Source organism: Cynocephalus volans, chromosome 7 (assembly GCF_027409185.1).
Source record: "Cynocephalus volans isolate mCynVol1 chromosome 7, mCynVol1.pri, whole genome shotgun sequence".
Classification (NCBI taxonomy): domain Eukaryota; kingdom Metazoa; phylum Chordata; class Mammalia; order Dermoptera; family Cynocephalidae; genus Cynocephalus; species Cynocephalus volans.
This window is the reverse complement of record NC_084466.1, coordinates 14,557,333-14,573,273: the sequence shown is the minus strand read 5'-3', so window position 1 is coordinate 14,573,273 and position 15,941 is coordinate 14,557,333. Positions and strand designations below refer to the sequence as shown.

The following is a 15,941-nucleotide window of genomic DNA, read 5'->3' as shown; positions in this document are numbered from 1 at the left end:
TTCTGGAGCCTCCATTCTAATCACACCCTGCACCCTGCCCTGGAACAGAGGCGGCGAAACCAACCCGATAAGAGTTGAATGGGGTGTCTGGGGAGACTCGAGAGCTCTTGGTTTGTGTACTACTCATGCCACGACAAGAGATCATGGGTGTCTGGCGCCTTTCTCAGGGCAGAAATCATTGTCAGTATCCTAGAGGCATTTAAAAAATTAAATCATAGCTTTAAGACTGGCAGTATCTGTACAGAATAGCACCTTGCATTTCCGCAGCATCTTTGAAAGCCTTTTCCTTTAAGTTGTCTCATTTGATGATCAAAACCACCCTGTGCAATTATCCTCATCTTTCTCCCTATGGAAAAGGAAGCTCAGAGCGGGGGGTGCCTTGCTAGAGGTTGTTCTGTTTTAGGCTGGGTGGGACACCCCTTTTCTTCCTTTCCCTGGAGCCTGTGACACTAGGGGTAGTAGAGGTAGCTGGAAACAGTTCTTATTCTTTGGGTCTGTCTAGAGCAGCTCTGTCTGATAGAACTGACTGCGATGATGGAAATATTGTACATCGGCACCATCCTGTATGTTAGCCACCAGCTGTGTGTAGCTGTTCAGCACTTGAAGTGTGGCTAGTGTGACTCAGGAATTGAATCTGAAAACTTTATTTTAAGAGAAGTTAGAATTCAAATAGCCGTATGTGGCTACCATATGGGACAGCACAGTTCTAGAGGCTTAAGGGGGAGGATCTTGGGAGTAGAGAAAGCTGGATGGACACAGTTTTCCCTTCCCATGGTGACTGAATGCCCAGCACTTTGTGTCCTTCACCAGGCACTTTCCTGGCATTCCATGTCTTTGATGTAGTTGTTGTCAAAAAGCAAGACTCAAGGACAGTTCCCAGGCCCTTCTCTCCTTGCTTTGGCCAGATCAGGGTTACTTCTCTTATGTGTAAGCTTTTGTTGGAAGAAGATTTTTACTGGTTTCAAAAAGAAGACCATACAAAAGGGTTTAAAATCATTGCTCTAAAAGAAAACACAATGGAACCCATGGAAATCAGTGTAGTCTACCTGGAAAACAGCTTGAAAAAAATACAAAATGGAAATTGGAGGAAAGTTAAGACAAAATATATATTACGGGTATACTATGTGGGAGAAGCACTTGTTCATTTATTCAGCTTTATTCAAAATTTAAAATGTTGGAGGGCAGCCCTCTCCACCCGGAAGCAGGCAAGAGAGCATGCCCAAAACACCAGTTCTACTCAGGTGGTCCATCACAGCCACTGCCACAGCCTCAGGTGCCAAGAAAGTGGCTTGCCACCACAGCGGTAGCCACAGCCTCTGTGCAGGTGGCCTGCCAGACACTAGACTACATTGACACAAGGAGAGTCATTGGTAGAGACCAGAAAAAGAAGAGGATGTCTCCTCAAAGACCATTCCAGAGTAAAAGAAGCAGCAGCTGCTCTACCAGATGACCAGACATCAATGTAGAGACACTAGAAATACAAAAAATGTATGACACCACCAAAAGAATACAGTAATTCTCAGACCCTATAGAGCAGGAAACCTTTGAAATGACTGAAAAGGAATTCTGAGCAACAGTCTTAAGGAAACTCACTGAGGTATGAGAAGACTCATCAACATAATGAAATAGGAAAAAAATCTAGGATATGAAGGAGAAAATTTACAGAGATTAAGACCTTTAAAAAGAATGTAGCAGAACTCACAGAACTGAAAGATTCACTCAGCACAACCAAGAGCTTAAGCAGCAGGCTAGAGCAAGCAAAAGAAAGAATTTCTGATCTTGAAGATAGTCTTTTCAAAACAACCCAGGAGGACAAAAAAAAAGGAACAAAGAATTTTAAAAATGAAGAAATCTAAGTGAGTTAGCAGACAACCTTAAGCACACAAACATTTAAATCGTGGGTGTTCCAGAAGGAGAGGAGAAAGGAAAAGGCATGAAACCCCTGTTCAATGAAATAATAACAGAAAACTTCCCAGGTATAGGGAGAGACACAGACTTTCAGATGCAGGAGGCTCAAAGATCCCCAAACAAATGCAACCCAAAAGGATCCTTTCCAAGATGCATTATAGTCAAACTGGCAAAGCTCAAAGACAAAGAGAAAATCTTAAAAGGTGCAAGAGAAAAGCATCCAGTCAACCATAGGGGAGCCCCTTTCAGACTAACAGCAGACTTTTCAACAGAAACTCTACAGGCCAGAAGAAAATGGGATGATATATTCAGAATACTAAAAGAAAAAAACTGACAGTCAAGAAAACTATACCCAGCAAGGCTCTCCCTCAGAAGTGAGGGGGAAATAGTGTATTTTCCAGACAAACAAAAGCTGGAGGAGTTCACCACCACACGACCAGCCCTGCAAGAAATTCTCAATGAAGTCCTGCATCTGGAATCCGACAAATGACAATCACTACCACGAATACACAAGAAAGAACAAAACCCAACAGTAGAACAAAAATGCAAATGAGAAAGAGAAACTAAATCTTACCATACAAAACACCATAGTGACAATGTGATAATGCTTCTGCTTTATTTCTGATTTTAGTAATTTCGGTCTTTTTTTTTCTTGGTCATTCTAGATAAAAGTTTGGAAATTTTGTTGATCTTTTTAAAGAACCATCTTTAGGTTTTGTTGACTTTCTGTATTGTTTTTTATTTCTCTATTTCATATGTTTCTGTTGTAATCTTTGGTATTTCCTACTTATATTTGCTTTTGATTTAGTTTGCTCTTCTTTTCTGTTTTCTTAAGTTAGATGTTTATCTTACTGAGTTGAGATTTTTCTTATTTTTTATATAGGTTTTTCGAAGTATAAATTTTCCTCTAAGCACTGCATGAGCCCTGCATCCTATAAATTTTGATATGTTGTCCTTTGATTTTTATCTGAAAGTACTCTCTAATTTCCATTTTTACCATTTTCTTTTTACCCTTTGTTTATTTAGGAGAGTGTAGTTTAATTTCCAGACATTCGTGAATTTTCTTAATTTCCTTCTGTTATTGTGGTCAAAGAAAAAAATATTTTGTTTATTAAAAGTCTCTTTGAGATCAAATTACTTCAATTTTTTTTATATGTTCTAAGAAATGTAATATAAATTCCAGGTTCAATATATGTCCATTAGATAAAAGCTTGTTTGTTGTATTTTTCAAATTTTTGAATTGTCAATAAATTCCATCTGTGTAATCTAATAACAACAAAAAAGAACATTCTTATGCCATTTAGACAACTGCTTTACTGACAGGAAATTGGGCTTTCAAAATGTTGCATCTATTAAAAAGATCTTTTTCATTCATCTGGTATAAAAAAATGTAATAAAAAAATTAAATTTCAATTTCAACATAGTAGTTAAAATATGCACTATCACTTGCTTCATTTAAGCAAATTAAACTAAATTCTGAACTAGTAATGATGTATCATTGTCTTTTACGTAAGTTTTATACTGATATTTTTGGACAGTTTTTCCCATGATAATTTTCATTGGGTTTTCATATATGCATTTAAATCAGAGTTTTTGCAAGTTAGATAAAAGACACACTTTCAGCTCCTCCCTTTCAGTGAATTAAACTAAATTCTCAACGTGGAATGATGTGTCATTGTTTTTTACATAAGTTTTATACTGATGACTGTGGACAATTTCTCCATTGCTGGTATTCAGTAAGTTTACCTATATGCATTTAAAATGAGTTTTTCAGCACAGTAGATTAGGGATGAACTTTTGCCTGATGGATTTCAGTGAATTAAATTCTTAACTAGGAAAAAAAAATTAAATGTTGGATTTGTTTTGGAGGCAAGAAAGACACCTTTTGGGGGTGGGGGGCGGCTGGCCTGTACCAGGATCAAACCCTGGATATTGGTGTTATCAGCCCGTGCTGTACCAACTGAGCTAACCAGCCAGCCCAGGAAAGAAAGACGCTTTAAGGACACTGATCTTCCTGTTATATTCTGCCCAGAGCAGGCTGTTCACTCTCCAGCCAGGGTGATAAGGACAAGGATTGCTGGTGATTGTTTCCTTTTCCAGCGTGAGTAAAACTGCGTGTTCTCAAGCATAGGCAGGAAGTAGTTTTTCTTGGATTTTCTGCCTTATTCCTGACTATATAGCCCACTGTGCTTTGAGAGCAAGCTGCTTTCCTTAGAAAACAGAAATGACTTCACTGGGCAAGGTTGACGCAGCTCTCCTCTTCTGAAAACAGGGTATTATGTGCACTGTTAGCAACAGGGCTAACCCCAGGTAACGACACTGTGACTGGTTGTAACTTTCACTCCTCTTATTCAACTCGACCTGGTGGTAAACCCCAGGAGGAGAGAAGCCATAGCTTTAAGCAACCTGCTAGTGTAATTGTTGGGCACAGGATGGCTGAGAACTTGAGGCTCCTGCAGCGGCTGGAGGGGGTAACACCGAGTGCCTGGCCCAGGGGGGACGCCTCTGGCACAGATGTCCTCTCCATAGTGGGGAGGGGAACTCATGTTCACATTAATGGGATTTTCCTCTCCGTGCATTTCAAAGGATATTGAAATCCATATGTGTTACATGTGGTTAATATGTTGTATATGTTATAGATATAATATTTTAATATAATCTATTACTTGGGCTAATTTGTTTGCTTTCTGAACCCAGCTACTCTGCCCACCCACATATTATTGTAAGATTTGTCTTACCCACTTACACATAATTCTTAGACAGACATAAGTGCCCAAACATACATAATGACATAGTTTTTTTTTTTCCTTTTAGAATCATAAAAACCTAAGGAATAGCAAGGATAAGGATATGATGTTTGTTTTGCGAATGAGAATTCAGAGGCTTCAAAAAATTAAATCTATTTTCTGGGGGTGGAGAGCACCCAGACAGAGAGCGAGTGAGAGACGCGGCCCTCTGGCTGCAGCTGCACAGTTTGCTTTGTGTTTTAATCTAGTGAGATGATCCTTCATTTTGTTGCCAGGAGGAGGGGAGGGCTGCGTGTTTAACGAACATGCTTGGATTTATACTGCGCTGCATTAGCATCCAGTGTGTCAGTCACCGTCTGCTTTCACTGGTGAGGAACCTCCTTGGACACTTCACCAAAGCTGAGCCTGATGCTTTCCAGAAAACATACCTCCCCCACCCCCAGCCCCACCCCAGGGAGACCACCTCCTAGGGCTTAGGATACTTTATAGGAGAGTTGGGAGGTTTTATTGCCCACACAGCCCTCAGCAAACTGTAAACTCTGTTTCTTTTAGGATCCTAAATGGATTCTGTGTTGGCCCTGGGTTAGAGATATGAATGGGGGCAGAGCGTGGATTTATCCTGGTTGGCTGTGCCTCACCCGCACCTACAGCCTGTCGAGGTGTTCTTGATGGTCAGAGACAAAACTCATGGGTGCAAGGTCCTTTTCTGCCTCCTCTGAGTGGGTGACAGGGGCAAGGTGCTCAGTCTACCCTCATAGATGACCTGCAGCCCGCCCAGGAGAAATGGTCGTGTTTGTGTCCTTTTCTTCCTCCCCTGCCTCGGTCAGTCTGCTGCAGAATTACTGAACAGTTCACATTGTGGTGAATGAAGTGTTGATACAAGGTTAGGAAGACTTGAAATTTCATGATGTGTATGTGTGTGTGTTTTCAATGTGTGGTTGCTCCTGAGAGTAAATTAATCATGTTACATGGATCAGAATTCAGCATCCAAGCGGCTTCTTAGCAGACTTTACATGGTTTTCCTAAGTGACGTTGTCAAAAGGATTTCCATATTTGTGACTGTGTGGTAAATTACACAGACAACAAATCTGTGGCCCTGCCTCCCAGACAATGACCCTTTTCTTGTGAGGTTAACATCCACAGGATGTTATGGAAGGGTTATAATTACTTTTTCATGTTCTTGATAATAAAATGACCTTTTAGCTTTGGATTTGAAGATTTGGTGGCAATAACATGTAGAGAAAGTAAAAACATAAAGATATCTCTGCATGAGGCGGCAGGAGTTTTGGTTGTGTCCCCAGTCCTGTAGACTGTGTCCTGTGGTTTTGGAGCCGAGCAGGGCTGAGCCTTGCCGCGTGAGCTGGGGTGCAGAGGGGGACAGGAGGGGAGGGGTGGCTTTGCCCACACTGTGTGCAGTAACTTCAGAGGCCCCCCAGCCTGTTCCTGGCACATCACCTTCAGCTGACCCCCTGTAAAATGGTGCTGTCCGCGTCTTCCCTGCTGCACGGGGCCCTGATGCTAGCTAGCAACACAGAGCCATTTCTAAAATGAAAGATACTAAAGAGGTAGAGCAACAGACACAGCTCTGATAGCAAGCGGATGCAGGAAATAACGTCCCCTTAAGTTTGGGGTTTGAACATCACAAGATTTTTAAAAAATAAATAGTTGGCAAAAGAACAGAGCAAAGGCCGAGCCCGTGGCGCACTTGGTAGAGTGCTGCGCTGGCAGTGCGGCGACGCTCCCGCCGCGGGTTCGGATCCTATATAGGACTGACCAGTGCACTCACTGGCTGAGTGCCGGTCACGAAAAAAAAAAAAAAAAAAAAAAGAACAGAGCAAGTGAAACAAATGCGTTTGGCTTCCATGCTCTGCCACCCTCCCCCATGTCCTCTGGCCAGTGCTTCATTTCGTCTTGGGCAGGGGTGTTATCCATGAGAGACAGGAAGTTGCTTGTTACGAATGGAAGCCACAGATCTTGCCATTTCTTCCCTCGCGCACCCAATCCAGACCACTCTCATTAAAATACCTAAATTATATCCTTTGAACTAAAGACCTGTCTTATGTATGTTGTCAAGGGGCATGTGCATTTGAAAATTCTAGGGTCAGTTATTTAAGTTCCAGACAATAGCTGCAGCCCCACAAGTCAAGTTTAAATTGTGTCTTGTCTTCTTTTATTGATGTGTGGCATTTAGTCAGAATAAGGTCATTCTGGCTCAGTAGCTGGGTCCCCCTTGGAAGTGAAGATCCACTTCATTCAGGCGTGGAGGGCAGTGGGGAGACGGATAGAGAACTTCCCAGCTCTTAGAACAGCCTCACGTGATGCAGAAGGTACAGCGAGGTGGCTGCTTATCAATAGCAGGAGGCATCGATTTCAGGCCAGAGCTCCATATTAACTCCCTTTCTGCTCCAGGTTTGTAAGTGGAAGAGCAACCAGTAAGTTACCAGCTAAATCCAGCCACGTGTAGGATCGACAAAATGGCCAGATGATAAACTGCTCAGCAGTGATTCGATTAATAACCATTTGCCTAAAATCCAGAGACACCCCCCTGCGGCTGATGGGATGGACTGATGTGCAGTGATGGGCAGCGGGCTGGGGGATCTCCAGTGCAGAGCCCGGCTCCAAGCCAGGCGCTTGAACTGTCCCCAGTGACCTCATAGCTGCGGGGAACCTGATCCAGTAGTTTGGGATAAGGAAGAGGGACAAGTGAGACGAGTGAGGTTTTTAGCGTGGGGTAGAGCAGAGCTGTTACATCATTAAGAAAGAGGACGTAAAAAGAGGATTCGGTTTTGGAAGCGGGATCGTTGACTCTGGGATATCTTGAGTTTGAGATACTTGTGGGGTCATTCGTGTAGCGCCCTCTGGAAGGTCTGAGAAAAACAGGACCTGGGTCAGTAGCTAGAGAACATGCGGGTATGGATTTGGCATCATGAATCAAAACCAAGGAGAAGAGAAGGCGTTACAAGGAGGAAGTAGAGGGGAAAAGAAGAGAAAATGACCACGGGATTCCCAGAGAACACAGACGTCTTGGGAGTAGCCTGAAGGGGAGAATCGGCCAAGAGCACCGGACAGTTGCCCTGACGAGGAATGAGGGAGTCTGGAGAGGGGCTTCCTGCAGCCGAGGACGGCACAGGACCAGCACGTGGGGGGCCGGTCACCCCAAGACTGACCGGAGGAGGGACTGACCGAGGTAGGTTCGCAGGGGATGGCAGTCGTCCCCAGAGCCATGTCAGCAGAGTGGCCGGGACAGAATTCATCCTTAAATTAGAAGAGGAGGGGAGGTAATCAGGGCAGCTAAGAGGGGCGAGGGCTTCTCCGTCAGGGTGGGCGAGACTGGAAGAGGTTAAGGGCAGCACGGAGAGGGGCCGTGGGAGCCCAGGGGAGGGGTGGCACGTCAGGATCTCTCCCTTTATTTTGGAGAAGTTTGACTCACTCGCACGGTTTGGGTGTGCCAGTGTCCCCTCTGATGTAATTGACACCGGATGTTTCGTTGGAACCGAGAGAATAAACAGCGTCGTGGACTGCCTGGCACAGGAAGCCAGGAGCAGGGGAGGAGGTGGCCCCAATGTCTCTGCTCACACCGACCCTCTACCTCCTGGGCGCGCTCAGGGAAGCGCTGCGTCCCCCCTGCCGTCCTCGGTCATCTGAAGATCTGTGATGACTCAGATGGAGTCAGCAGTTGGGGAAGGCGCTGGAGGCTCCAGCAGAAGTCAGGTCTCTTGCTAGGTGTTCGGCTACCTTCTGGGGACGGGGTGCACATCGCGGGTCCCTCCTGCCTTGGGTGGCCAGCTGGTTGATTCCACCATGAGCACCTCTCACATCTGACTTGAAGCTGGGCCCAGATTTTTAGCTTTTTTAAAAAAATTCATCCCTTTCATGTAAGTTGGCTTTTAACTCTCCTGAACAGTTGATTTGAAGACATCAGCCAGGTTGATTGTTGAAATTGTGTTTTAATTGTCTCTGGGAAATTCTTTTTCTCATCAATGGGTAAATTCGCAGATATGCGGTGGCTTAGTGGTTAGGAATGCGGACTGAGAAACTAGGCCCCCTGGACTCAAGTCGAGGCTCACTACCTCGTGATAACAGACAGCAGACAAGTCCCGTAGCGTCTGTATGCCTCAGTTTCCTTCACTGTAGGGTGGTGACGGTACCTGCCTCATAAGGTTGCCATGAGGATTAAGTAAGCTAATGCTGGTGGGGTGCTCAGCACGACATCGGGTGCACGGACAGGACTCAGTAAATACTTTCTACCATTCATTACTGTCATTTTTCTGTCTGCTGTTTAAGCCCCTGAATTATCAACATCGGCTGCAGCACTGAGCCATAGGAAATAGGAATCTGTGCCCTGTACTGTGCTGAAAGCGCCCACAGCTTTGCACCTGCCCCCAGCACGTCTGGGAGGGCCCTGGCCCATCCCCTCCCCCCTCCCCCCACCTGGGCCCCCGTCCTGCCCCCTTCTGTGCCATTTGCCCACTCCCACCTCCAGGTGTGGGTCTCCTGCACTTCCTCAGTTCTGTTTTTCTCTCCTCAAGAGCTTTCCAGACAGTTCTTTGCTTCAGTCTAAGGGCTTCTGGAAGAAGAAACTTTGTTATGAGGCTAAGGCTCATTGCATATGTCTCCTTTAGTGCCCATCTGTAGCACAGAATCAGTTTCATGAGCCAGTTACTGCAGGTGATCTCCAGGCCAATCTAATGACGCTAAGATCACCCAAGTGTGGATGGGAAAAAATGAGTCAGGCCAAATTAAAAGGATCAGAAATTGGTTCTGCCCTGTCTCTTTCAAAGCATATGTGGAATTCTTTGCAGAATGAGCGGGGTTATTTCAAAGTCTTCTTCCAGCGCTAACATTCCGTCACCCCCAGGGAAGTGCGGGGACATCCGGGGAGGGGTTCGGCAGGTGACTGGAAAGGAAGCCACAGAGGTTGCTATTTGACGAGTTGGGGCAGGGGCATTTTCCGGGCACTGCTAACGCTCCCCGTTTCCGCCCTCTGCTCTCAGGGAAGGCCGCTCCAATGCCCACATCAGAGGAGATTACCAAAGAATCGGCGATGTCATGCTGAAGAACATTCAGGGCATGAAGGTGAGCGGGCTGGGGTTTGGGTGGAGCAAGTTGTCCAGGAGGATCATGACAGGGCCACCAGGGCCCTGCTGCTGGCCGCCTGCCTGGTCTGCCAAAGCAGCAAGGACACACTTTCTGGAAAACTGTCCTTCCAGCCTTTCCAGATAGTGTTCTTCACAGCATAAAGGACAATCAGATCACTCTGGGGAAAGCACTTTCAGTGGTTTTTTTGTTTCAAAAGCTCTGCTTTATACCCAAGATAACAGGTATTTTCTGCTGTGAACAGATCACTCAAAACTGTTTTTTTAAAAAAATGATGTAGACAGAACATCATTTGGTTGACTGAACATTTCATTTTCAGTCAGTTGTTTTGGCTTCTTCTAAGCATGACAAAATTATTAGATTCAGAGCTACGTAGGAATTCCAGTAAATTCTACGACTTTGTCAGTGTATCAGGCAAGTAAATTTTTAACCATCCAGCAATATCTATAATGATATAAAAGTGAAAGCATGCCCAAAGAATTCAATAAATATTACGTCAGTCAGTACTCTACCACATTTTCAGCCCTACCTCTTCTGTCTGAAATTCTAATTTTTTTGTTTTTATTTTAACCCATTCATAATTACTTTAATATAGAATTTTAATTCACACAGTTATTCTTTTGAATACATCTATATTCACACTTTAAAGCAATCTTTCTGTATCTCAGCTGCCCAAAGCCTAATAATCTTAATAATTAATAACTGCCCAGAGCCTATAATAACCCCCTAAAGAAGGCAGGTCCCCATGCTGCCACCATTACGGTCCATCCAGCACTTCGAGATCTGTCCATCCATCCGGTACTAACTGAGCACCTACTACATATAAGGCACTCGTAGAATAAAAGTTACTGTTGCGATTTGAATTAATTCCTCTGAATCTGGCTAAGTTGTTTTGGCATTTAACTTTTTGCCCTTGGAATAATACATCTCAGAAAGTGGAGCACAAGGGGTGAGGAGTGGCACAGAAAAGAGAGGACCAGAGCTACTCGAGACTTCCGGTCAGTCTCTTCCTCTCAACAAAGACCAAGATATTATTTACCAGATCCTGAATTGTTCGCTTTTTTGCTGTGTTCATAAAGCAACGCTCTGCAATTTGGGGCAATGTTAGAGAAAGGCCATGGAAGTGATTAGGGTCGTCGACTCCTAAGCAAAAACGAAAGCAAGAATTACCTAAGATGTTCCACAACAGTATTTTTAATGCCATAAACTCAGGTTGGTGCACAAAACTCAGAGGTCATAGCAACAGACATATTTTCAACTTTCCCTGGTAGTTTTTAATATTATGTATTTTTTAGAGCAGTTTGGGTTTACAGAAGAATTGAGCACAAAGTACAGAGTTCCCATATCCTCCTGCACCCGCACAGAGTTTCCCCTCTAAGTAACACCTTGCGTTGATGTACATTTGTGAAAATCGATGAACCAATGTTAATATATTACTATTAACTAAAATCCAGTTTACCCTCTTGCTGTTGTACATTCTGTGAGTGTTGACAAACGTGGAATGATACGTGTTCACCACGACAGAATCGCCCAGAACACTTCCCCGGCCCTAAAAAATCCCCGTGCTTCCCCCCACCCCTGCCAGTCACTCATCTTTTGCTGTCTCTGTACTTTTGCCTTTTCCAGAATGTCAGACAGTTGGAATCACGCAGGATGTAGCCTTTTCAGACTGGCTTCTTTTGCTTTTAAAAAAGTAGCCTTTTTTCTCTCTTCTGTAACGCAGTTTTCTTACTGTTGTACTTACCCATCATTTTCCCCGTTAAGACGCCTCTTTTCACGTGTTCTGTCCTTCTGCTCAGCCCGTTCTGGGTCCTCACCTTTTGTCCCCATGTTCCTCTTATCTGAGACTATAAACCTGTCCAGGGAGCTCCTCAGGGAGGCTTGGACCCTGCCAGGGGCCTTTGGGGACAGCAGCGGAGACCTGCCAGGCTCCTTCCCCCACCCGGCGGGGACAGTCCCCCGGGCTCCGCTGTTTCCCAGCTCTCCTCCGTGGCCTTCTCCGGCCTGTCTGCTGACTCCCCACTGCTGCTTTCCCATGGGGCCCTGACGTCCTGCCCTCATCTCTTAACCCAGCACAGAAGACCTCCTAAAAATGCACCCGATTCCCGCTCCTAGCATTCTCTCTCCTCGGCCTGGCGAGCCTGCACTTTTGCTGCCAGCATCCTCGGCTGTGCTGGCATTTCAGTTCTATGCCAATGCCACAAGCATTTATAGCGTGGAGCTCTGTGCGAGCAAAATAAAAATAGATGGAGTGGCTGTGAGAGCCACTTGCAGCCTTTTTAAGACATTAGTTTAGGAAATGTTTTATTGTTGTTGCTGTTGGTTTTAAAGAATTTTATGAAGTGTAGAAGGAAGCGGCTAAAGATTCTAGAGATGTAGAATCCCAGCTCAGCACTTATGTCCAAAATGCTCAGGTTGGTCTCCGGCTTATGGTGTCCTCCCCGCCCCCTCCCCCACGCCCCACCTGTGCCCTTACCTGCGTTTGCAGGTGCTCAGCAGGGCCTGCTGGCGTGAGCCTTCAGCCTGATCGCCTGTTCCCAGACTCTGAAAGTCAGAGGTACCCAAATTGCGATCTCCAGCCCATGCTGCGAACCCGCCTGCAAACCTCCACCCAGGTGCACAAAAGCACGTGAAAGTCGGCACAAAGAAAAGGAGTTTCTGGCTTTTCATCCCGACTCTTCCACTGCCATCCAGGCGGGGACATTCACTCGTTCCTGAATCCACCTCCCGACCCCTGTTCTCCTGAAACTCCTCCCACTTTGCTTCTCCTGGCCTCAGTCCTCAGTCCTCTGTCTGCAGGGTGGCCAGGCCAGCTTCCGAATGAGTGTCCTTGTCACCATCCTCCCAGCCTACCATTTATATGACGGCCAGAGACACTGCGTATACAACACAAAACTCACCCTGCTCAAAACCCTCTTTCTCTCCGGTTTGGAGAATGCAGTCCCAACTCTAAGCCTGATGAGGAAGGCCTTTGCACTCTGGTCCTGGCTAACCTTTCCAGATGCCTTCTCCCCACCCTGATGTCCTAGTCTGCTTTCCAGCCACCGTGAACTCGCATGTCTTCCCGAGACCCCTGCTTGGCTTGGGTCCATGCAGTGCTCTATTTGCTCATTAGTGCATGCAGGTAAGACATTTATTGGGTACCTGCTACATACATCAGACCCCAAGGATGTAGCAACATGACAGATGCTCTCTCTCAAGTCAAATAGGGGACTCCGCGTGTGACAGCATTGCATAGAGCCACATGCACGCACACACACGAGTAAAGGCATGTATAAGTGCTGCAGTCCAAGTAAGCTCTGGCCCGCGTGAACGCCAGCTTCCTGGTGTTGGTATTCCGCTCCAGCTATGCAGGATGTCACCATTGGGGAGGTTGGGTCTGGGGTGTACAGTGCCTCCCTGCACATTTCTTCACAACTTCCTCTGAGTATCTCAAAGAAAGTCAGAAAATAAACCCAGCGGGGAAACCGTGTGATTAGGGCTGATGTGGACAGACATAGCATTAAGTGCAGGAGGATGAGGAGTGGGGATCAGGGAAGGCCCCGAGCTAACCCTGAGGACTGGGGTGGGGTCCTAAGTAGGGGGCTTCAAGTGCAGAGGCTCTGGGTGCGAGAGTCTGGCACATCCAAGTGCAGATTGTTCCGTGCACAGCCCGGGGAGTAGCACGGGTTGCCACTGGACAGGTCGCAGGGATCCCCCCCCAAGGGCTGTGCTCGGCAGCATTTTAGAAAGTTCATTTTGGTGGCCCAACAAGAAATAAAGTGGAGGGGAACAGACACACCATCCCAGTAGCTGACGACAGAGGGCCCAGGACAGTGACCGTGGGGATGGGAAGGGAAAAGGTCTGATGTTTTTAGGATGTTGAATTGATAGGGAAGGATTCAAAGAAAGAAGGAATCTGGAATGCTCCCCGGGTTTTTCTGTCCTGAGTAAGCAGCCCTGAAGTTAGAATAAATGAGGCGGCACCGGTGGAGGAGGGAGGTAGTAGGTTTGTGTTTGGATACAGTGTTTCCAGCTCTTTGTGGTGCGTGGGAGGGGAGATGTCCCCAACATTGGACCACAGTCTGGGTTAGTCATCTAGACTTGAGAATTACCAGCACACAAGAAGTTAAGTTACCCCGGGAAGTCATTTTGAGTAAGACTTGGAGACGACTGCTGTCCTCATGTCCCGGGGTGTCCTCGGTTCCGCCCAGCCCTTACCCATCCAGAAGTGTCCTTCCCTTGAGTTCCTTCCTGGCCCTGGGGATGCAGTTCCTTCTCTGATGTCCTGTCATCAAGCTTCCTGCCCTGCTTCTGTGTCCACCGTGGCCCAGTATAGTAGGGACCATGCCTAGTCCTCATTCACCTCCATGTGTCAAATGGAGCAGGGGCTCACGGTGGACGCTCAGTTATTGTAGGAATAAATGGGGTGAGTGAACAGAAATGTATTTTTTTGTTAACTGTCAGGTTTACTGAATGGCCCTGGTCTGTTGGTCATATTGTGACATTTAGAAGAAAACCATAGGCCTCCCCTTAAAGAGCTTCTGTTCACATATTTCCTCTTAGTTTTGCTAGTCTCGTTTTTAAAAGAACATTTATACCTTTAATATTATGTATACGTCTCATATATCTTATTATCCTTGGGTATTTTAAACTGCCAAATACCTTAGTAGAGCTTTTCATTTCATCCTGAGAACTTAGTGGAAATAATGAAGTGGATGGTGAAATATGAAAAAAATTAACAAAATTAAATAGATTGGATGAAATATGAGAGCAAAGGTGCCCTTCATTTCCATGAGTCAAACTGGACGAAACACATGAAGGTTCGGGTCCACTGACCAGGACCCCCCACCCCTTCCTTCTCTTGCCCCCACAAGCACCTGGCAGCTCACCTGTGGAAGCACAGCGAGGCCTTGGAGGCGCTGGAGAACGGGATCAGGAGCTCCCGGAAACTGGAGAGCTTCTGCAGAGACTTCGAGCTGCAGAAGGTGTGTTACTTGCCGCTCAACACCTTCCTGCTGCGGCCGCTGCAGCGGCTCATGCACTACAAGCAGGTCCTGGAGCGGCTGTGCAAGCACCACCCGCCAAGCCACGGCGACTTCAGGGACTGCCGAGGTGAGCATAGCCAGGGAGGGGCTCCTCCGGGAGAGAGGTCTGCTGACAGCGTGTCCCACGTTTTCGTCATCACCATGCAGGGCAGGAAGTGACTTTTAGTATCTGCTGGGATGTTTTCTGTTTCGTGTGATCTTTGCATAAACAAGGTGCTAATGATCATTAGGACACCTCTCTTCCTTCCCCTTTCGCATGTATTTTCTCCTTTGTTCCTGGGTGGTTTAGTGCAAAGAACCCTGGAGGAGCCCCACTTGCAGCAGCCCCTCCAGGAAGCGTCCCTCTACCTGCACGGCTGAACCTCCTCAGTCCCTCCTTGGACCGGCCACAGAACGTGGCTCATCACAGATACTCTTGCTCATTGCTGCTGGGCATTTGTCATGGGCCGGTCACCCTAAGCACTTCACCTGTGTCAACTGTAAGCTTCAGACAAGCCTGAGGTGTGGGAGAGCTCATTCTACACACGGGGACTGCTGAGACCAGAGAGATTAAGGAAGCTGCCCAGAGTCACACAGCTGGGAAGGAAATAATTTGGAACCTAACACAGAACCCGGGTTTGAGCTTATCTTACCCTATTATCTCATGATACCGTCACCCACTGTCACTTGCTCAGCCCCTGGGCCAGGTCCTGTGCGAGGGAGCACACCAGTGTTCACACCTGCACCCCCTTAACAGCCTCATGAGGTCAGTGGCTTCATCCCATTTTACAGATAAGCAAACCGAGCCTCAGCAGGGGAAAGGGACTTGTGAGTGTCCCTCAGTAAAAGGTCAGAGCTGCTTTTCCAGACCATGCTTTTCCCACTGGTTCTGCATCTTCTCTTTGAACCGTTCTGTCTAGGGTTACATGTGGCCTGTTGGTGTCTGTATTCTCTGGTCTTGGACGTAAGTCCCTTGAGGGTCAGGGCTAGTTGCTGAGCCCCCTACACTCTCCAGCCAGGGATGTCACAGAGCGGGTTCTTCGTAGGTGGCTCTTGAACAGATCGCATGGGTTTGCACACCCACTAGCACGTCAAGGCCCTCTCTCTTGCCTAAAGAAACGGAAACACCTCCCATCTCTTAAGCCACGTGTGTTGTCTTTTTCTAAATGCATTTCTTTCTTTC

The 15,941-nt window shown here is 46.5% G+C and overlaps 1 protein-coding gene across 5 annotated transcripts in view; it reads left to right on the top strand.

Moving 5' to 3' along the window:
* The window catches only part of FARP1 (FERM, ARH/RhoGEF and pleckstrin domain protein 1), a 281,479-nt gene that overhangs the window by 250,656 nt on the left and 14,882 nt on the right, over positions 1–15,941 (top strand). For all 5 annotated transcript variants that reach the window (XM_063102933.1, XM_063102932.1, XM_063102931.1 and 2 more), the window contains exons 17-18: positions 9,650–9,731; positions 14,609–14,846. In XM_063102933.1, the coding sequence (XP_062959003.1) occupies positions 9,650–9,731; positions 14,609–14,846 (320 nt within the window). The remainder of the gene's footprint in view (positions 1–9,649; positions 9,732–14,608; positions 14,847–15,941) is intronic.